The sequence below is a fragment of the Lissotriton vulgaris genome, chromosome 9 (genome assembly GCF_964263255.1).
Source record: "Lissotriton vulgaris chromosome 9, aLisVul1.2, whole genome shotgun sequence".
NCBI lineage: Eukaryota > Metazoa > Chordata > Amphibia > Caudata > Salamandridae > Lissotriton > Lissotriton vulgaris.
This window is the reverse complement of record NC_141697.1, coordinates 800,052,485-800,076,320: the sequence shown is the minus strand read 5'-3', so window position 1 is coordinate 800,076,320 and position 23,836 is coordinate 800,052,485. Positions and strand designations below refer to the sequence as shown.

At 44.8% G+C, this 23,836-nt stretch overlaps 1 protein-coding gene across 1 annotated transcript in view; it reads right to left on the bottom strand.

Moving 5' to 3' along the window:
* Positions 1 to 23,836, bottom strand: part of LOC147692287 (serine/threonine-protein kinase D3-like) — a 587,115-nt gene that overhangs the window by 251,413 nt on the left and 311,866 nt on the right. The window contains exon 4 of the mRNA XM_086938546.1: positions 21,720 to 21,877. Coding sequence (XP_086794672.1) covers positions 21,720 to 21,877 — 158 coding nt within the window. The remainder of the gene's footprint in view (positions 1 to 21,719; positions 21,878 to 23,836) is intronic.

The following is a 23,836-nucleotide window of genomic DNA, read 5'->3' as shown; positions in this document are numbered from 1 at the left end:
GGATTTTGTCTGTATTTGTGTGTGTCCAATTTGTATGTTTGTATGCAAAGCTTTGGCATGCATAATTAGCATGAATTGATCGGGAGATAAGGTGGAACTAGAACAGTTGCGTTGTAAAAGGATGTCCGAATTTCATGCCAGAGTGTAAATGCTGTAAAATTCTGGATACCAAGGAAGGATGAATTGTTTAACTAAAGACAGGGATCTAGGTAGCCTTGCCTTGTTAGTTTTAATGTATGCTTTATCTATTATTGATCGCATGGACATGATTAAGGACTAAGAGGCATATTATCAAAACAGGCAATAAAATTATCGCCGCTTTAGTTTATATCAAAACCTCTGTCAGACAGCTGCAGCAGTCTTTAGCCAGACAAGCATAGTATGTTGACCACTTTCCACCAAAACTGTTTCTCCATTGAGGATTTTGATAATTTCAAGCAAAAAAAAAATTCATATATATACTGGAAAACAAAGTCCACCCAGCATTTAAATAGTCACATTATCCATATGGATATTAAGGCCATTTCTTTAGAGTAATCACAATCACATGTTCAAATATTTAATAAACAGAGGTTGACTTATATCAAGTGTACATGACAGTTCCACATGTTTCGATATAAACTATTCAAGATTTATGAAACTGTAAATAATGTAATGTCTTTTTGTGCGCATGTTTTATAATGTGTTCCCAATTAAGAAAAATATAATAATATCGATCGTTGTAGGTATTGTGCATTTCTTAGCCAGTCTGTTCTTGTTACACTGCACAGTAGAAGTTGTTGGGGCATATTATCAAGACAGGCGATAAAATTATCGCCGGTTTAGCGGCAGAAAACTGCAGCTAAAACGCCGATAATGGGCTTGATATTATGCTCTCTGGAATTCCAATTGAAGCCCATGTTAGATGTGAAGGACATCTAACATGGGCTTCAATTGGAATTCCATAGAGCATATCATCAAGCACATTATCGCCGTTTTAGCGGCAGTTTTCTGCCGCTAAACCGGCGATAATTTTATCGCCTGTCTTGATAATATGCCCCAAAAACTTCTACTGTGCAGTGTAACAAGAATAGACTGGCTAAGAAATGCACAATACCTACAACGATCGATATTATTATATTTTTCTTAATTGGGAACACATTATAAAACATGCGCACAAATAGACATTAAATTATATTTACAGTTTCATAAATCTTGAATAGTTTATATCGAAACAAATGGAACTGTCATGTACACTTGATATAAGTCAACCTCTCTTTATTAAATATTTGAACATGTGATTGTGATTACTCTAAAGAAATGGCCTTAATATCCATATGGATAATGTGACTATTTAAATGCTGGGTGGACTTTGTTTTCCAGTATATATATGATTTTTTTTTGCTTGAAATTATCAAAATCCTCAATGGAGAAACAGTTTTGGTGAAAAGTGGTCAACATAGTATGCTTGTCTGGCTAAAGACTGCTGCAGCTGTCTGACAGAGGTTTTGATATAAACAAACAAAATACACACAGAGAGGCATTAAGTCAACTCCTTCAACCATTGCTTGGTTTAGGTCAGTGCTATGCAGTCACTCATTGAGAAAAGTGTCATTCACATATTGGATCAGCTCAGAAGAGAATTTCCTCTTCACTTTCCTACAGCCATTTAGGCGGTTCACTGCTTGTGTGAGTTTGCCTAGGGACTGTTTCCTATGCAATATATGGACAGTTGAGAGTCTTTGTACTGCAATGGGAGGTCATTTGTTTTTATATTTTTATGCTTGACTTTTATGACCCCTTCTGATAATGTGGGTACTGCTATCACTGTAGACGTCCACTGGAGCATTTTTCCTCCTTTTAGTCTGCCATCTTTTTTTAAGGTCAATAAAATCACGATTAGCTTGCAGTAAAGAATGCCACCTACAATTAGTTTGGCATGAGTTCGGCCAAACCTAAATCCTGCCCACTGACCCATAAAAGACAACACACACACACACGTACACTGTTTCATAGTAAGTCATTGTACTGAGAGCTCTATATGTGTAGTGGGGTCAGTGTACTGTTGTTAAAGCACAGAAAGGACAGTGGTGAACACAGAAGCCAAAACCGAGGAAAAGAGGACAGGACGCCAATTGCTTTTAAACAGCGCCACACCACATTTATTTTGCTTCAGGAAGAGCCTTCTAAACACACACAGGGGACAGCAATGGCTAGGAGGGAGGTCAGGCGTTGCTAGCATACACCACAAAAGCTTGTGCACTTTAGTAAAGGCTCTAGAAAATCTGTGAACGTGGCACAAACTTGGTCTCTGTCTTATAACATAATGTTCTACTGTAAACTGCAGTGCTGTCACCCCACAGCAGCCACTTTTCTCCATCAGAAGTTTCTCAGTATATGTGTATGAAGTTCTCACTGGTGCTGGTTGAAGTGTTCCTTTTGTGTACCTGCTTAGGGAATGTTTTAATGACACTGATTATCTTGTACGTGTTTTGCTTGTGGAAGTCTTACACTTTCTGGGTGTGCGTGCATGCGTATGTGTGAGTATATGGGGCTGTGCACGGACAGTGTGCCTCACACCTGCTCAGAAGTAAGAATCGGCTTCATGCCCATTCAATCGTTGGCCTCTCTGCTGCAGCAAAAAACAGTGGCTGGGGTGTTTTATTAAAAGAACAGCATTCTGTTGTGCAGAAAATCTCCCTTTGGGAGTCAGCTTTGCATTCCTGATTCTTTTTTGGACTACATAATGTGTTTTTTTCTGTCCAATAATAATTTAGAGACAGCAAGGAGATGGATGCTCCACCTATGTTGCTCGGGCTCCTAAGGAAAGCACAAGGCTCGGCTGACAGAGACATATGTGGATTAGACCTCGGTGAGAGAGCCTGCTCGGGAGCCACGAGGATCCACAGACCAGCTGACCTCGACAGGACATGAGCGATCAGATGGATATTTGTATCATGAGAGGGTTCAGGGTGTGCCAAGGACACCACAAGAATGAGCCGGGTGATGAACCTGTACTAACCAGAGCTGTCCCTTGTACACCTGTCCTTTGCCCTCATTGGCCCTCTTGACAAGCAGCCAGTATTTCCCAACGAGGCCGGTAACAAGAGCTCCCTACTGTATCAGGAATCACACATTGTGCTGTATTACTCTACTGAGTGTTTCCTGGTGTTATAGAACTTCAAGTTTTACTGGGGACAAATCCTTCTGGTCTCACCTGGAGGACATTTTCCCAGGCAAATACAATGGTATTATGAGTGTCAGTGTGGTACCACCGATTGATTTCTACATGGTGTTTCCCATGGCATTGGAGTCCATAGGGGTAAAGTGTGACACCTGGTACTGTTGACAATCACAGTATCGGGATTACTGTGTGGTGTACTAATCGGTGAGCAGTCAAGATATTGAATTTTTAATATCGATCTACAATTATATTGAGTTTACAATATCATAGGGACAGAATATTGATGTCAATAATATCGTTGACCAGAATATCGACCTTAAGGTAAGTAATACAGTTTTTTTTTATATCGGAGTTAGTAATATCGAAGTGAGTAATATCGTAAGCAAAAATGTTGTTGTCATTAACATCGATATTTATATTAGTGTTATGTATTTTAGTATGTATTTTATATGTATGTTTAACATTTTTTGTAATGTATATGAATTATTATTAAATATCTGTATTACATGTTTAGAAATTAGTACTTTTTTTAAGAGTAAATTTTGTATTTTAGTATCAGAGCGGGTTGTGGGTTTATAGGGGAATAGGGTGGGAAGTAATTTAATCATAATTAATTAATTCATATTTTATTTATTTATAGTTATTTATTACTAAATTATTGTGAATAAATTATTAATTGGTAATACATTTTTCATAATTGATTAATGTATCATTATATTAATTATAATAATGTATTTTTTTATGTATTCATTGTTATTGTTAATTAATTAACAATTGGTCATTCATTTTTATTAATTGATCAATAGATAATTACATTATTAAAAGTTAATCAATATGTTTTAATTTATTCTAATCGATAAATAATTTATTGTTAATCAATTATTAATTGGTAGCTAATTTGTATTAATTGAATAATTTATAATTATATTAATTATAATTAATTTACAATTGTTTTTATTTGTTTTAATTGTTAATTTATTTATTATTAATTGGTAATTAATTTTTATTAATAGATTAATGGAACATTAAATTAATTGTGTTCTTTTTGATGTGTAGTGGGTTGTGTGTTTATGGGGGAATAGGGTGTGCAGTAATTTAATTTTATTTAAGTAATTATCAATTCAATTGTATTGGTATTTATGATTAGTTTCTTAGTTACTTAATTTTAATACGTTATTTATTTTACAAAAAGTATTTAATTAATAAGTATGTTAATTTAACCCCTACGCTATCCAACACTTTCCCTGCTGTTGCAGTCTCAGGAGTGGGAATAGTGATTTTTACCTCTACGCTATACAACACTTTCCCTACTGTTGCATTCACTGGAGTGGGAATAGTCATTTTTACCCCTCCGCTATCCAACACTTTCCCTACTGTTGCACTCTTTCGAGTGGGAATAGTAATTTTAACCCCTAAGCTATCCAACACTTTCCCTACTGTTGCACTCACTGGGTTGGGAATAGCAATTTTTACCCCTGCGCTATCCAACACTTTCCCTACTGTTGCACTTTCTGGAGTTGGAATAGTAATTTTTAACCTACTCTATCCAACACTTTCCCTACTGTTGAACTCGCTGGAATGGAAATACACATGTTTACCCACCCACTATCCAACACTTTTCCTACTGTTGCACTCACTGGGGTGGGAATAGTAATTTTTACCCCTACGCTATCCAACACTTTCCCTACTGTTGCACTCGCTGGACTGGGAATACTAATTTTTACCCACCCGATATCCAACACTTCCCTACTGTTGCACTCATTGGAGTAGGAATAGTAATTTATACCCCTCCGCTAGCCAACACTTCCCTACTTTTGCACTCTCCGGCGTGGGAATAGTAATTTTAACCCCTACACTATCCAACACTTTCCCTACTGTTGCACTCACTGGGGTGGGAATAGTAATTTTAACCCTACGCTATCCAACACTTTTCCTACTGTTGCACTCTCTGGAGTGAGAATAGTACATTTTACCCCTACGCTATCCAACACTTTCCCCTAATGTTGCACTCCCTGGAGTGGGAATACTAATTTCTACCCACACGCTATCCAACACTTTGTCTACTGTTGCACTCACTGGAGCGGGAATAGTAGTTTATACCCCTCCGCTATCCAACACTTTCCCTATTGTTGCACCCTGTGGAGTGGGAATAGTAATTTTAACCCCTATGCTATTCAACTCTTTCCCTACTGTTGCACTCACTGGGGTGGGAATAGTAATTTTTATCCGTACGCTATCCAACACTTTTCCTACTGTTGCACTGCCTAGGGATGGAATAGTAAATTTTACCCCTATGCTATCCAACACTTCCCCTACTGTTGCACTCACTGGAGTGGGAATAGTAATTTTTACCAATACGCTATCCAACACTTTCCCTAATGTTGCACTCACCGGGGTGGGAATAGTAATTTTTATCCCTAGGCAATCCAACATTTTCCTTAGTGTTGCACTGTTTTGAGTGGGAATAGTAATTATATTACTTCTGCTATCTAATATTTTTTATATAATTTTTGTTAATGTATTATATCATTAATATTAAAAAGAGTACATTCTTTTTTTATTTGTTATATATATTTATTTCATTGTTATTTATATTATTGTTTAATGTGTATAGATGTATTTATATTCTACTAGCTTACCCGTCGCACGTTGCTGCAATCTCAGAAGTGGGAATACTAATTTCTACCCACACTCTATCCAACACTTTGTCTACTGTTGCACTCACTGGAGCGGGAATAGTAGTTTATACCCCTCCGCTATCCAACACTTTCCCTATTGTTGCACCCTGTGGAGTGGGAATAGTAATTTTAACCCCTACGCTATTCAACTCTTTCCCTACTGTTGCACTCACTGGGGTGGGAATAGTAATTTTTGTCCGTACGCTATCCAACACTTTTCCTACTGTTGCACTGTCTAGGGATGGAATAGTAAATTTTACCCCTATGCTATCCAACACTTCCCCTACTGTTGCACTCACTGGAGTGGGAATAGTAATTTTTACCAATACGCTATCCAACACTTTCCCTAATGTTGCACTCACTGGGGTGGGAATAGTAATTTTTATCCCTAGGCAATCCAACATTTTCCTTAGTGTTGCACTGTTTTGAGTGGGAATAGTAATTTTATTACTTCTGCTATCTAATATTTTTTATATAATTTTTGATAATGTATTATATAATTAATATTAAAAAGAGAACATTCTTTTTTATTTGTTATATATATTTATTTCATTGTTATTTATATTCTTGTTTAATGTGTATAGATGTATTTATAATCTACTAGCTTACCCGTCGCACGTTGCTGCGATCTCAGAAGAAAGGAAATTTAAGGAAACTTGTTATGATAACATTCAATTTACATTGTGTCATTTGTATTGAAACTTATTCATTTTAATATGGTAAACATTTTAAAGTGTTGTTTTAATTCTGTTTATTTATTTGAGTGCTTGTGGATACACTGTATCTTTTGTTTTTTCGTGTGGTGCGTACACGAATAAATCAGAAGGTTTTCCAATGCGTGAGCTGGCCACATACAATTGTCCATGTGAGAAGCACAGATTCTCCAAATCTAGGGGCATATTACCAAGCAATAGCGATAATTATCGCTATTGCTTGGTTAGAGATAAAAATTATCGCCGAGCTGCGGCAAATTTTATCGCAGATAAACCTTGGTATTACCAAGGTTTATCGCAAATGCGATAAAAATCGGCAATAATGCATCAATATCGCTGAAAAGTCAGCGATATTCATGCATTACCGAGCTAATGGTCTTAGCCATGTTATCCACCTACCATTGGATAACATGGCTAAGAACTGCTCAGGGGCAGGTGTTAGCTTTTGGAAATATTCGCACTTAGCGCGAATATCTCCAAAAGTTGGTAATAGGAGATAGCGATGTTAGCGACTGGTTCCACTTTGCATGTCATTAGTGATAAATATCACTAACATGCAAAGCGGGGCCCAAGATGGTCGCTATCTCCTACTAGCTGTCGCTAACTGGTGTTAGCGACAGCTAGGTAATAGGGAGATCATTTTATCTCCGCTTTCTTGGCTTTTAAAGCCAAAAAAGCGGAGATAATCCCCGGAGATAAACCCCCTTGATAATATGCTCCCTAGTTCACACACTTGCAGCACTTGTCCTTGTGTTTTGTTGATGGTCACTGCAAAAGCGAGTCGCACCGGAAACTTTAAACGTTCAGTATTGGAAAGATTATGAGGGCCCTGGGGTCCGGGGGGCTGATATTTCACAAATGTTTCTTTTTTTTTTGCCAGAAACCTTCGCGGAAGTGTACTGAACAACTTTTAACAAAGTTATATATATTTTCTTTTGTAAATGTTTTAATTTGTTTAAAACATTTTTTTATCCAGGAACCTTTGCAGGAGTGTACTCAACAACTTCCCAAAGTTTCATGGTGATCAGATGAATGGTGTAGTAGTGCATAAAGGACAAACAGACATACTTTCGTTTTTATATATATAGAAGAAGATATGATAATTATTTTATAAGCTATTAAAAAAAGATATTAAAAATTATTAGTAAGTATATATATATATATTATATGTATATGTTTAATTTATTTTTACATTATATATATTGTTTATAATTTGTAGACATTTAATTTTTTTTAACTATGTTTATTTTAATTATATGTATTCTTTACTTTATTTTACATGATTTTTTAAACTTAAATAACAAACGATATTTTTAACAACAATATTTATGACATTGATATTTTTTTGGTTGCTATTTTTGTACTTACCATAATGTAGATAGGATGTCGATATTCTTGATCTCGATATTTCGCCTCCGATATTTTTGTCGTCGATATTCTTGTAGTCGATATTCTGTCAGTGATTCGTAATAATCAGCCTATTTTACATGATACTCCCCGTGAGGGTCAGAGTGAGCACCTGGTCCCATAACTCAGTGTTGGACAGGGAGTGTGGCCTGAAGAAAGATGCACACATCATTCACCTTCATGGAAGTCAGTCCACATTGCTCACTTCCCAGCCACGGAGGAAATTGTTCATTGTGGTTATCAATTTGGTACTCTGAATTCTGCATCAGTGGCTGTTTAAGTCAAGCAGCCCAGGCGCTATATTAAATGCATGTTTTATTTTTGTGTATGTCTTAAGAATAGGTGGCAGGCTCCGTGCACTATGAACAGCCAGTACTGGGTGTAATACGGACAGGTGGCACAGTGCCTGTACTAAAGACGTGCACCCATGTGTCTATATCAATTAAATGGGACAGCGTGATAAAGTGTAGTCTGGATTTAGGGATGTGACAGTCTTTGACAAAGTCTCCGTATTAGAGACAGGTGACACAGTGTCTGTATTAGGACAATCTGACATTGCCTCTGCATTAAGGGCAGACGGAAGAGTGTATGATTTAGGGTCAGGTTTTGGATTAAGGACAAAGAGCAGCTTGCTTCAACTCAGGTAGCACAGTCACTGCACTAAGGCAGGTGTCCTAGTCTGTATCAAAGACAGATGCAATAGCATGTGTGGTAAGAGAAGCTTTTTCCATGACTCTCGTCTGTATTGCATTTAATGGAATTGCATTCACAAAAATCCTTACTACCCCTGACGAGGTATTGAAGCTCTTTACGGCGGGTTGCACGCTACTCCAGAAACCAAGGTTAGTAGTTATTGGTTATAGTTGGTCATTGGTTGGTTACTGGTTAATAAAGGCTGCGCATATTACATGTTAAGGACCAGTGGCTCAGCCAGTGCATGAAGGGAAGGTGGCATTTTATGCCAGGATACTGACAGCCCATTATTCTTGCAGCTACAGTGTCCTCATCCTTGCCACATGCCTCCGAACTGTTCGAGGGTCTCTCGAGCCTGAATTTTACCCAACTAGTCAGGTCAGCCACCCATAAGGGTGGCCATATCCTCGACCACATTTGGACTCATGGAGTCACGTCCTCTCGCCCACTTATAACACCTTGTGTGTGGTCAGACCACTTTCTGATCGACACCACATTCTCGGCGGCTGGTCGGATTAGGGCCCCCCCAAGGGAGGGTGGCACGGCTCGCAAGTGGAAGGCTGTCGACCCCTCCAAACTATCGGATCATCTTTCCCAAACGTTTCCCCTGCTACCCAATGACACTGGCACCGACGAGCTCTGTAGGCTTGTGGCAGACTGGCTCACCACAGCCAGTGACATCTTCGCCCCCCTCACTAAGTTTCCCCAATCCCGCCACTGTCATTCCCACAAATGGTTCACCCCCCACTTAAAAGCCCTTCATTTAGAACTCCGCCAGCTTGAACGCAAGTGGAGGAGGGACTACTGCTCCCCAAGCAGAGATGCCTATGTGGCTGCACGCAATAGGTACAAACTTGCCATCTTGGATGCCAAAAAAACCTATGCCTCTGGCAAAATCCTATCTGCCCCCTGCCAGTCTAAGGAAATCTTTAAGGTGCTTACTGAATTCACTTCCGACCCCAGGACGCTCCCTACTCAGGCCCCCACACAGGAAGCATGTAACACTCTTAGCACCTTCTTTATCGAAAAAATTGTATCAATCAAGGCCACCATACCCGTCATGTCTCCTGGCGCTGGATCTGTTTCCCCTCCTCACAACTCTTCCTCTTTCACTCAATTTCCCCTTCTAGATTCTACATCTCTGGCCACTCTTGCTACCCGCGTCAAGTCGGGATCTCCAGACAACTGTTGTCCCCCCTCTATACTCCGGGACATCTGCCATTCTCTACCCGACTGCATCCTCCCCCTGTTAAACTCCTCTCTTTCTTCTGGTACAGTGCCGGGCTCCTTCAAGGAGGCCGTGCTGGTGCCCCTCCTGAAGAAGCCTGGGGCCGACCCCGCTGTCCCGGCAAACTACCGCCCTATCTCTCTCTTACCTTTCTTCTCAAAGATCCTGGAAGCCCACGTCACCACCTGTCTCTCTCAGTTCATCGAGAGTTCCAACTTTCTCGAGACCAACCAGGCAGGCTTCAGACCCGGTCACTCTACGGAGACAGTGATCTTGGCCGTGCTGGACGCCCTGAGAGACAGTGTTGACAAGGCCGTTCCCCAGGCCCTGGTATTACTAGATCTGTCAGCCGCCTTCGACACGGTGGACCACAACATCCTTCTCCACCGTGTCGAACAGGCTGGCATCAAGGGCCTGCCGCTGGCCTGGGTCAGATCCTTTCTGACAGACAGGTCCCAGACCCTCAGCCTGGGCGCCTTCAGGGCTCCCAGAGAGCACTCGCTCTGTGGGGTCCCCCAGGGTTCCTCTCTGTCCCCTCTTCTCTTCAATCTCTATCTTCGCCCCCTTCTTTTTTCCTTGAGGCAGTGGGACGTCACCGTGTTCAATTACGCGGACGACCTGCAACTCATCTTTTCTCTTAACTCCCCCTCTGCTATCCCCAACTTTCAAGCAGTTATGTCCCACATTCTCCAGTGGATAGGCCATAATCAGTTAAAACTGAACCCCGGAAAGACGGAGCTCCTCCTCCCCGGCAAGAGCGCCACCTTCTGGGGGCCTCAATTCTGGCCGGCGGACTTGGGCCCCTCTCCCACTCCTGTAGCCTCGGTGAAGAGCCTGGGGGTCACTATAGATTCCGCCTTATCCCTAGGGCCGCAGGTAGGGACCGTGGTCTCGTCCTGCATTTACCAACTGCGCAGGATCAGGAAAGTGGCATACCTCTTCACACCTGATGCCCTCCTGCATGTTGTGAGAAGGTGGCCTGATATGCAGTGCTCACTATTCTAGTGAACACTATGTATCAGTCCAGCAACCCTTATTGATGATTGGTTGTAAGTCAACCTTATAGACCAGCTATCCTAGTAGCGTGGATACGAGCAGTCTAAGGCTAAAGACTCGAGAGGGCGTGTTAAGCCAGCTGTTATACCACATATATACCCCTTGAACACCAAGTGAAAGGACACCACACAAGTGTTATGAAAATAAACAAGATATTTATTAAGAATCACAACAGCCCTGTACTCTTTATGAGGACAGGGTACTAAGCACAAAACAAAACCTTTACGAAAATACTTAAGTTAGCACAGTATATACAAATGCCCGAGGGGCACGGAAAACCATATACTCTGAAAGTGGAATGCGAAATTACTAGCAGGTAAGTACAGTACTAATAGGCTTTGGAATCGCTAGGACTTGTCTATAGAACCTTCAGATTACTTATATGAGGCCTAGGGGACTCGGGTGCAGAGTGTGCACTCTCACGCGGGATGCCGGACAAAGTCTATGGTAGCTAGAATTTGCAAAGTTAGTGTTCTCGGGCGAACCCGACCTGGTAGGAGGAAAACGAAAGTGGATTCTGACCCTTGGATAGTGAGGCTATGCTGGGGCACCGGAATGCCGAAGTTACCTAGCCCAGGGGCTGCAGCTGCATAGGACTCAAAAGACGTCGGGAATCCTCGTTGCCGGACCAGGAGCCTGGAAGAAAGAAGTTGCTGGCAGGCGACCAGTGAAGAAAGTTCGGTGGATCCAAGCCTGGATCGATGGAAGATGACACCTGAAAGCAGAGGGGACCAAGTTCGTGACTACTAGCCAGTAGTCAGTGGGCAGCAGGAGGGCACCGGATGGTAGCCACCTCCACAAGGTGAGTGGGTGACGCTGTGCTCGGAGATCTCACGGACCAGGAGGCGTTGTCGGCGACCAGGATGGAGGAGCGAGCTGTCCCACGAAGATAGAAGCTGTCGGCGTCGCTGGACCCAGGATTGGGCAACAAAGCCTTGGCAAATTCAAGCCCACGCGGTGGACCTAAAATGGCGTCTGGAGTGGACCAGGAGGGTCCGGGGTGCCTCTCTTGAAGAAGGAAGCAAGGGCCAGTCTGGAGCAACCAGACCAGCAGCAGTGATGTCGTCCGGCGTCGTTCAGAAGGCCACAAGCCAGCCGGCTAGTAGCCAAACAACGCGGTGCACAGCAAACAGCAGAAGGGCCCCACGCAGATCGTGGAGATGCAGGGAGGCTGATCTTGGATGCTGGAGCTGCGCAGGGTTGGGGCTTCTCGGACCCCAAAGCACTCACCAGTGGAAGACTCGGTGGGCTTGTTACAAAGAAGTCGTGCAGTCTTGGCGATCGTCGGTCCCTCGAGGTATCGTCGCACTCATGGTTCTCAGCTTGGCTGTAGAGGTGAGTAGAGGTCAGAGGTGCCAGGGAAGCCGGGTCTCGTCGAGCTGGGTCATCGGATTCGTGAAGAAGGACTTGCAGCAGACCGCAGTGTTCTTAGGATGGTGCCCGCTTGATGCAGGGTGACTACTCCTTAGCCACAAGGGAGAATCTTGAAGAAGAAATCTTGAAGTCCTTTCGAAGAAAGTCGTGTCTTGATTCCAAAGGTGATCTAATTTGAACAGGGGGCCCGCTCCCATCTTTATACTAAAAAAACGGGCTGACCCGGTGACTAGGTCCTGCCTATGGGTGGGACTAGGAGGGGGGTGGTTACACCCCTCTCCCATGCCGGACTTCCCCAGGCCAGGGGCTGGTGTGCCCCTGGAACTGGTTCAGACTGGCCTATGCGTAGTGAGCACCGGGGTGCCACTCAGCAGTCACCTTCCTGAAAAGCCCTGCCTACCCAGGATACACAAAACCATGTCTGGGACGGTGCTAGCACCGCCCCTGACAGGAAACCCTTTGTCCAGGCTCCCCTCGCTGGAAGGACTCCCAGCTGCAGGGGGTCAGACTCGTGTCTGTGGTGGCAGCATCCATTTTGTGGAGCTGAGGCTTCAGTTAACTTTAACCGGGGTTCACAGTTACATACATGTCGTGTCCCTCTAGAAGGGTGGAATGCTAACCCCGTCGCCAGAATTGGCGAGGGGTTAGTATTCCAATTCGTATGACACCTTACTCGACATGTTTTGATAAAGCAATACCAAAGATAGCATTTAACCGCGAGGATTATAATGCACTTAAGAGTATATGGTATGCGATATCATGGAACAGCTATTAGGACTTGGTTCCGCAAGCTGCAGACAGGCTCAGCTCATGCCAGAGCACCATCTCACACGATTCCAAGCACTCTGCCTTCAGGATTGTTAAGGCCTGCCATAGGAGTGACTGATAGGAATCTGTGTGTCCATTTTAGGGTTAGATATAGGTATACTATATCTACAGCAAAGGGTGATTACACGACTTTGCCCCAGCTGTCATGCAGCCAGTTGTGTCAAATTTAGGAGGCCAGCCAGGGGTGGCATAATACATGCTACAGCCCCTGGCAGCCCTGGGTACACCCATGCCCTGAGTTACAGGGTCTGATAGGGTGGCCCAGTACCAATTGGAAATGCACCTAGGGTACATGGAATCCATTTTAAAGAGAGAGCAGTAGGCCTGGGGTCCTGATTGGCAGGGTCCCAGGTCGACTATGTCAAAAACCAGCTAAAACACAGGGCAAAAAGTTGGGGGCAACCATAGTCAGGATGTACCTTCCTACACAACCCCCCCCCCCCCAAACGAAAGGAGATAAGGCTATCCTTGTCCAGGTAAGCCTCTATTACCTAAGTGGTCATATAAGGAAGGACCAGCTCTGGCTTGGTTTCCCCCCGTGTCATGGTCCACTAGGCAACCCCTCACCCTAAGGGTATCTGAGGGTCTCCACCATAGGGAATCTCTGTCTCTGGTGTGTCTTGGGAAAGTAAAAGGCTGATGCTGGGATGGAGTACTGAAGTGAGGCTCCTCTACCTCTGGGCTCAACTTCCTCCAATCACCATTCATCATGTGTGCCTTTCTTTCTTTAGCTGAGATGCACTGAGCTCTCAGGGTCAGCCTCTGGCTACCTAACGCTGGAGACTGAGTCCCTCTGTTTGGCTTACTGGAGGGACAGGTCAGGTCTGGGGTTTTTAGGCCCCATGTTTGGCTGTGCCCAACAGTGTCCAGCTGTGGGAGGTCCCTAACTACTTTTAAGGGGGATCCCTCAGGAGTCTGTTTTATTTTCACTTGGCTAGGTTTACCAGCTTCAGTGATCCTAATCTGCTGATTAAGGGGTTCTTTTGGACAGGGGGGCCTTTGGGGTCCACCACTGGCCTCCCTGACCTCCACAGCCCTGGGCTGACTGAGGCAGGGTGGAGAGGTGCAGGTTACCTGCTCCAGACTGGGTCCCACCTGGGAAGGGTCAACTGCCATCAGGGGCTCTGCCAGGCTAGGCCTGACTACCTCTGGGGCAGTTCCTTCAACAGGGGTAGAGTCAGTTCCCTGAGGAGGCTGGCTCTCACCTAGTGTCTGGGAGGGGGAAGACTCTTCTTCCTCCTCAATGCTCTCTGTTTGAGTGGAGTGATCCATTGTTTCAGGCTTCACAACCTCACTATCTGTTTGAGTAGAGGCTGAGACCATTTCAACCTTGCCAACCTTTTCAGGAGGGCACTCAGTTTTTGTTTGGGCTGTGACTGTCACAGCCCGCCTATCCTGTTCTGGAAAGTCTGTCTGAGCCTGGGCAGTGGCTACCACTGCCCTTCCAACCTTTTCAGGGAGGAATGGTGCTTGGACTGGGGCTGTAGCTATTACTGCCCCACTAACCTGTCTGGATAGGCCTATCATTCTGGAGTGAGTTTCTTGCTCCACCTCAGCCCATGCTGAGAGTTCCAGGTCATTCCCCAGTAAGCAATCTACAGGTAGGTTATCTGTCACTGCCACTCTCATGGGCCCTGTGACATTACCCCAGCTGAGCTTGACTACTGCCATGGGATGCCTTCTCTTCACTCCATGAATGTCTGTCACCTGATAAGTAAAACCAGGGGTCAGTTGAGCAGAGGGGACCAGATGGTCAATCACCATGGTGATGCTGGCCCCTGTGTCTCTGAATACCTCAACTTTCTGACCATTCACTATGACTTCTTGTCTATACTTTCCCAAAATGTGGGGTCCAGTAGTGAAGTTGGCAAACCCCATGCCAGTCTCACAGACAAGAGTGTGGTCAGGGGACCTGGCTAGGCCATAGTCCTCCTGATTGCCCAAAGTAATGCCCACCACATTCTTGGGGGCACTCCCACCACCTGGGGGATTACCACTAGTGGTAACAGGAGGTCTGGGAGTGTTACTTGGGGGTATGTTTTCCTTATTGCTATTTTTAGGGCACTTGGCATCACTTTTGTAATGGCCCACCTGTTTACAGGTATGGCAATAAGGTTTCTTCTGTTCTGTAGGAGTGTTCTGGGACCCACCACCCTTGTTGGAGTTTTGGGGCCCTTGGGAAGTCTTCTCTGTGGATTTATCCCCACCCTTCTCTTGAGGCTTGGTTGATTCCTTCTTTTGGTCACCACCCTGGGTTTTAGGCCTGACCCTGGTTCTGACCCATTTGTCTGCCCTCTTACCCAATTCCTGTGGAGAGGTCAGATCAGAGTCTACCAGGTGCTGGTGTAATAACTGGTTCTGACAATTATTTAAGATTTGCTCCCTCATAATTAGATTATACAATCCTTTAAAATCAGTAACCTTACTACCCAGTAGCCAGCCTTCAAAAGCCTTAGTGGCACAATCAACAAAGTCAGTCCAATCTTGAGACTGAGTTTTCTGGGTGTCTCTGAACAGCATCCTGTATTGTTCAGTGGTTAAACCAAACCCATCAACCAGTGTATTCTTTAAGATTTGGTAATTGTTAGCATCCCCAACTCTAGTAGTGAGGAGCTTATCTCTACCTTTACCATCAAAGGAGAGCCACAAGATAGCTGCCCACTGACTTTGGGGAACACCCTGCACAGTGCAGGCTATCTCCAAAGCAGTAATCCATTTGTGGATGTCATCCCCTTCTTTAAAGGGGGGCACTATCTTATTCAGGTGCTTTGTATCAAAACTCCTTTCCCTATTGCTAGGTTTATTGCTGCCACCAGTGGGCTGTAGCCCACATAATTCTTGCTCTCTAGCAAGGGCAAGTCTCTCTTTGGCCAGGGCAAGTTCTTCCCTTTCAATCCTCAGTTTGATTGCCCTTTCTTCAGCTTCATACACTCTCCTCTTAGGGGAAGACATCCCTCTGTGAGAAGAGTTGAGAGAGCCATTGGTTCGAAGGGATCTGTTAGAGCCTCTTGATAGAGACCTAACTCGTCCATTCCCAATGTTAAGCTGACCTGAGAGTGGCCCCAGGGGTCCCCCAGTACCAATCTCATGTCTGCTTAAGTTGGACCTGGTTAGTCTTCTGACTTCTACCTGTCCCTTATCTGCCTCATCCCCTGACAACTGATCCTCATCCTCATCCTCAGCATCATCTGCTTCCTGGAGGGGATGGTCCTGGCTATCAAAGGGTCCCTGTAAGGAGGGCAAACTCCCATCTGGATTAGAAGGGTCTGGGTTACCAGCCCTACTGGCATCATAAGCCTCTAAGAGACCAATCAGAAAGGAAGTTGTGGGGTTAGACCCCTGTTTTAGCTTCCTGAGGGTACACACTTGTCTCATCTCATGGAAGCTAAGAGCAGCATACTTTGAAGTGAGGACCTGTGGAGGGTCCACTGACACAAGGGGATACTCGGAGTTTCCTCCTTTGTCTGACATGCTGATTCTAGTGTGGTGTAAGTGATGCACCTACCTACACTATGTGTTTGCCTACTGATCCCTTGCTAAGAGTTGCAGCCAAGGTGTGCTAAGCCTTGAGGAGCTGCAACAGCTGGTTCAGTAGAACTCAGAGTATTCTAAGCTTAGTTATATGTACCTGAAGTACTTATGTGATCTTTCAACAAGATATTCTTAGGATACGTGTGGTAAAACAACAGCAAGCTCAAATCCCAACCGCTGCTCACCAATGTGAGAAGGTGGCCTGATATGCAGTGCTCACTATTCTAGTGAACACTATGTATCAGTCCAGCAACCCTTATTGATGATTGGTTGTAAGTCAACCTTATAGACCAGCTATCCTAGTAGCGTGGATACGAGCAGTCTAAGGCTAAAGACTCGAGAGGGCGTGTTAAGCCAGCTGTTATACCACACATATACCCCTTGAACACCAAGTGAAAGGACACCACACAAGTGTTATGAAAATAAACAAGATATTTATTAAGAATCACAACAGCCCTGTACTCTTTATGAGGACAGGGTACTAAGCACAAAACAAAACCTTTACGAAAATACTTAAGTTAGCACAGTATATACAAATGCCCGAGGGGCACGGAAAACCATATACTCTGAAAGTGGAATGCGAAATTACTAGCAGGTAAGTACAGTACTAATAGGCTTTGGAATCGCTAGGACTTGTCTATAGAACCTTCAGATTACTTATAGGAGGCCTAGGGGACTCTGGTGCAGAGTATGCACTCTCACGCGGGATGCCGGACAAAGTCTATGGTAGCTAGAATTTGCAAAGTTAGTGTTCTCGGGCGAACCCGACCTGGTAGGAGGAAAACGAAAGTGGATTCTGACCCTTGGATAGTGAGGCTATGCTGGGGCACCGAAATGCCGAAGTTACCTAGCCCAGGGGCTGCAGCTGCATAGGACTCAAAAGACGTCGGGAATCCTCGTTGCCGGACCAGGAGCCTGGAAGAAAGAAGTTGCTGGCAGGCGACCAGTGAAGAAAGTTCGGTGGATCCAAGCCTGGATCGATGGAAGATGACACCTGAAAGCAGAGGGGACCAAGTTCGTGACTACTAGCCAGTAGTCAGTGGGCACCAGGAGGGCACCGGATGGTAGCCACCTCGACAAGGTGAGTGGGTGACGCTGTGCTCGGAGATCTCACGGACCAGGAGGCGTTGTCGGCGACCAGGATGGAGGAGCGAGCTGTCCCACGAAGATAGAAGCTGTCGGCGTCGCTGGACCCAGGATTGGGCAACAAAGCCTTGGCAAATTCAAGCCCACGCGGTGGACCTAAAATGGCGTCTGGAGTGGACCAGGAGGGTCCGGGGTGCCTCTCTTGAAGAAGGAAGCAAGGGCCAGTCTGGAGCAACCAGACCAGCAGCAGTGATGTCGTCGGGCGTCGTTCAGAAGGCCACAAGCCAGCTGGCTAGTAACCAAACAACGCGGTGCACAGCAAACAGCAGAAGGGCCCCACGCAGATCGTGGAGATGCAGGGAGGCTGATCTTGGATGCTGGAGCTGCGCAGGGTTGGGGCTTCTCGGACCCCAAAGCACTCACCAGTGGAAGACTCGGTGGGCTTGTTACAAAGAAGTCGTGCAGTCTTGGCGATCGTCGGTCCCTCGAGGTCTCGTCGCACTCACGGTTCTCAGCTTGGCTGTAGAGGTGAGTAGAGGTCAGAGGTGCCAGGGAAGCCGGGTCTCGTCGAGCTGGGTCGTCGGATTCGTGAAGAAGGACTTGCAGCAGACCGCATTGTTCTTAGGATGGTGCTCGCTTGATGCAGGGTGACTACTCCTTAGCCACAAGGGAGAATCTTGAAGAAGAAATCTTGAAGTCCTTTCGAAGAAAGTCGTGTCTTGATTCCAAAGATGATCTAATTTGAACAGGGGGCCCGCTCCCATCTTTATACAAAAAAAAGGGGCTGACCCGGTGACTAGGTCCTGCCTATGGGTGGGACTAGGAGGGGGGTGGTTACACCCCTCTCCCATGCCGGACTTCCCCAGGCCAGGGGCTGGTGTGCCCCTGGAACTGGTTCAGACTGGCCTATGCGTAGTGAGCACCGGGGTGCCACTCAGCAGTCACCTTCCTGAAAAGCCCTGCCTACCCAGGATACACAAAACCATGTCTGGGACGGTGCTAGCACCGCCCCTGACAGGAAACCCTTTGTCCAGGCTCCCCTCGCTGGAAGGACTCCCAGCTGCAGGGGGTCAGACTCGTGTCTGTGGTGGCAGCATCCATTTTGTGGAGCTGAGGCTTCAGTTAACTTTAACCGGGGTTCACAGTTACATACATGTCGTGTCCCTCTAGAAGGGTGGAATGCTAACCCCGTCGCCAGAATTGGCGAGGGGTTAGTATTCCAATTCGTATGACACCTTACTCGACATGTTTTGATAAAGCAATACCAAAGATAGCATTTAACCGCGAGGATTATAATGCACTTAAGAGTATATGGTATGCGATATCATGGAACAGCTATTAGGACTTGGTTCCGCAAGCTGCAGACAGGCTCAGCTCATGCCAGAGCACCATCTCACACGATTCCAAGCACTCTGCCTTCAGGATTGTTAAGGCCTGAATAGGAGTGACTGATAGGAATCTGTGTGTCCATTTTAGGGTTAGATATAGGTATACTATATCTACAGCAAAGGGTGATTACACGACTTTACCCCAGCTGTCATGCAGCCAGTTGTGTCAAATTTAGGAGGCCAGCCAGGGGTGGCATAATACATGCTACAGCCCCTGGCAGCCCTGGGTACACCCATGCCCTGAGTTACAGGGTCTGATAGGGTGGCCCAGTACCAATTGGAAATGCACCTAGGGTACATGGAATCCATTTTAAAGAGAGAGCAGTAGGCCTGGGGTCCTGATTGGCAGGGTCCCAGGTCGACTATGTCAAAAACCAGCTAAAACACAGGGCAAAAAGTTGGGGGCAACCATAGTCAGGATGTACCTTCCTACACATGTTATCATGGCCCTCGTCCTCTCCCGCCTAGATTTTTCTAACTCGATCTACCACGGCCTGTCCAAAACATCGATGGCTAGACTGCAAGTGGTCCAAAATCAGGCGGCGAGACTGGCCTTAGGGATTCCGAAGTGGCAATCGGCCAGGCCCCTTCTTGTCAAACTCCACTGGCTCCCTGTCGTCTCCAGGGCAGCCTTTAAGATCGGCTGCCTTGTTTTTAAGTCATTAGCTGGCCCCTGTCCTGCTTTCGTCAAATCCCTCATCAGACCCTACCGCCCATCCCGCAACCTGAGATCCTCTCACCTCCATTTTTTGACTGTTCCTTCCTTCAAGCTCTGTAGATCTGGAGGCCGGAGATTTGCTTACCTGGCCCCCAAGCTTTGGAACTCTTTCCCCCTCCCTCTCAAAACCTCTAACTCTTTAACCCTTTTCCGTAAGTCTTTAAAAACTTGGCTCTTCCCCCAATCTGCCTAGTCTCTCTGTCCTCTGTACTCCCAACCAGCGTCAGGAAACCCATGGTGTCAGTGCGCTTTATAAGCACCCCTTACGATACGATACGATACGATCCTTCTAAGACCCAAGCTCCCGTGACAGCCTTTCCCACTCTTCACAGCTCTGTTCTGCCATTTTCATACTTATGCTTCTTCTGTCCCCATACCAGTGTTTAATTTGAGCCAGTGGTATCCGGTGCTCGGCACCAGCACTTAATTGTCATCCACACACTTATGGCACTCTGCCACATGGTGGCGCTACTCATGTAATTTAGAGATGAGCAGACGAACAGGTGTTTATGAACATAATATACATTAAAAAATATAAATACCTGTGTCCCCAGCCATTTTTTTAGCTTTGGGGACCTGGTATATTAGTAGCCTTACAGAAGGGGCAGTAGAGAGCTGTCGAGTGAAACTCCTGGGTGCTTTTAACTTAACAGTAGTGGTTTGATACACATCTTTGTAAACATTTCTGAAAACTCATTAGTTGGCACTGGGCGAATTGGGTGTTTAAGAATAGAATTGTGGTCTGAAACACTGGTGTGCAAAAACAAGGTTGAACACATATATATACACCGTGTCGTTGTTTTTTAAGGGAGGACATTCACTTTACAATATCATTTTGACTCACTAACTTTGTAATATTTAGGCGAAACAAATTAAGTGCAGTATTAATTTGTTAATAAAGGGCGTCAATTTTTAATTCTGGCGTTAGCCAAGAGCTTTTGATTTTACTAAAATTATGTAAATTGAATATGCTTGCTAATGGGGGTTTTCTTTTTCAGTCAGCCCTCTTCATCAATTGGCATATTGTAACATTCAAATTGTTCTTTCACCCTTTACAGAATACAGCATGGTGCAACAGGCCAACCCACTTTAGCCATTGACAAACATCACTGTGAGTGATGGCATTGTGCTCTCTCACAAGGAGCACATCCACACAAAAAGTGTTTTCCTTCACTGCAGGGACTATTCTAGCAATGTGTGCTTTTTAAGATCAAAAAGTATTTTTGCATCCAGCCAACGTTTCTATTATTATACAGTTCAGACTTCCCCCAACAATAACGTTTTACAAAAACAATGCCAAAAGAAAATAAGCATTGGCAAAGCCAAAAGTGCTGACACCCAACACTAGACCTTTTGGATTTGTTTTTGTCAACTCTTGTTTTTATACGTGCCTCTGAAAAACATATCGAAACAAAATTGTTGGCTGACATTTTGTGATCGGTCATCGGGAAAGGACCTTGATCTGTCGAACGACCATTATGAATTCAGAATTCAAGGAAGGCTTTAAGAATTCTACTAGTATAAATAATCTTGCTTTGTCACTCTGTCATAACAAGAAGTCTTTGCTCTCTTTGAGAGCAGAGCTTAAATAGAATACAAGCGTCATTCAATGTATCTCCCACCCTTCTGACTGCACGTGTAGAAGTAAAGTAGGCACATCTATGGTGTTTGATAGGAGCCTCATTTTTTACTGTTACTACTGCGTTTGGTATGTGTAGGAATTTGTTCAACCCAGATTGGGAGCAACCATGCTCTGCACAACACACATAAGACATGAAAACTATATTGATGGAATAATTCTGCATTAGAAAGGATGTCTTCTCCAGCTTGATGTCCCATCAGCTCAGTGCTGTTACCTCTTCTAAGCTTCCTCCAGCAGGCTGTGAGACGATGGAGGCTCGCGAGAAGGTGCTGGTTCCCACCAAGGATCTGCTGGAGAGATGACTTCGCCTCACGCCCCGACAGTTGTTGGGAATCTGGAATGCACAGCGCTTGTGATAGCTTAAGCCACAGCCTTGATGGGTGAGGAAGAGAAACAAAAAGAGAAAACGTCAGCAGTTTTGTCAATAACTGTTAGAAAGGATACAATGATATATATTTTTTAAACTGTGTTTTATTGGTTTTGCATAAAACATACAGTGCAAATGATACAGTCCTCATACATATTTACACCAAAGAATGTACAAACGGGGGTGTCAGTCAGCAACACAATGAGACAGAGATAAGAGAAAGAGTACAGATTAATGGATTCCACTTTGACATAGTTGGTCCACCAAAATAAACGCTACAAACAATGGCCAAACCACGTTCACTCCAGGGGATCAGAGCCGCTGTCGGTCCCCGAGGCATCACCCTTCTGAAACCTAATAAGTAGCTGAGCCCATAGCACTATCTCATCACCTGCTTCTCATCTGTACATGACCTTGCGGAGTGTTGCTCCTTCACAGCCCGACACTCCATTAGATCCTTCAACCAGAGTTTCAGAGTTGGGGCCCTTGACCCCATCCACCCAATAGCCACTCGGCACTTCGCCAACAATAAAGCCAATTGAGTAATTTATTAAGGGATTTTTCAACCCTTTGGTCTGGTTACCGCTTCCAGCAGCTGAGCAAGCGGTGTTCTAGGGCTCAGCAGGCCAGTAACGTTCAACATAAACGGTAGGACCTGTCCCCAATACTCCTGAACCCAGGCACATTTCCATGCCAGATGCAAAAAAGTTTGCACCAACTTCCCCACACCTGGCACATTTACTCCCCTACCAGAATCCATTTAATGTAATGTATAGGGAGTGACATAAATGCGGTGTAATAAATGAAAATGCAGCAAATTAAGTGTGTTATTGTGTGACACTGTGGCACACGAATGTTGCCGCTTTCTTCCAATCTGGATCCGAAATGGGTAAGGCCAGGCCCTGGTCCCATGCCCCACGAACAGTACACAAGATACAATGATATTTTAGACCAGCCTACTCCAGCAAAATGTGCTATGTTTCTTCCCTACAGACTTTCAGATGATTTCTGTACATAATATGTGCTTGTTCTGAATTATCCACTTCTTCTTTCCATCCTTGTATTTGAACGATATATGTTTTCCAGCAATAAACTTCCGTATCATGAAAGAGTGAGTGTGCTCTGTAGCAACGAACCATGCCTTGTCACAATACCCTTGCCTTCACTCTTCTCCCTAGTTGGATTTTCCTCACATCTTTCCATATATCCAGTTTTTTGTCCCTTGATCACCTCTAGTATTCACAAAAAATGTAACCCAAAAACCATCCTGAGTCTTTTGTCTGTGTACAGAGTCTGCCTCCGCTTGTCTATAGGATAAACATCCCACAGGCTTCTCTTCTTTACTTTTCATAAACTCATCCTCCAGGGCAAATCGCTTACAATCTCTGGGATCTAATTATTGACCCAGATGTGTGACGATTCACAGATGCACAGAGCCTGATAGCATGCTTCATGTTCATACCCATTTGATCCTAGAACTTGGATATTTGTCAAGGTGTGAGCGCCAAAGAAATCACAAAATGTCAAGACTTGAACATTAGACATGATATCACACATTAGCAAGATTCCCTATCCTTCCAGCAGATTCTAAAACTTTCCCTGGCTGCTCTCCCAGTGCAAATACCTCACCTTTCCAAAGGACTCCCCACATGCCCAGAACCCACATTCATATAATAAAACACTTTCCCATCAATTTAAGCCAGTGCAGCTGATACAATCTACCTCCCCGCCTAGGCTCCACCCCTTTCACATAGATTCACAACTATCCTAAGACCCATCACTGCCCGTAGAGATCAGCTTTTTCCACATATCTTCGCAGCTATCCACCCTTTTCCAAACTGCGCACAGATATCCATACCATTCCAAAAGGGGATCTACAAGTCCACAGACTAAACCAATTCCCAAAATGTACCATTGACCAAATGACTATCTTTGACCATGGATTGATCTCTGTACGTAGATAA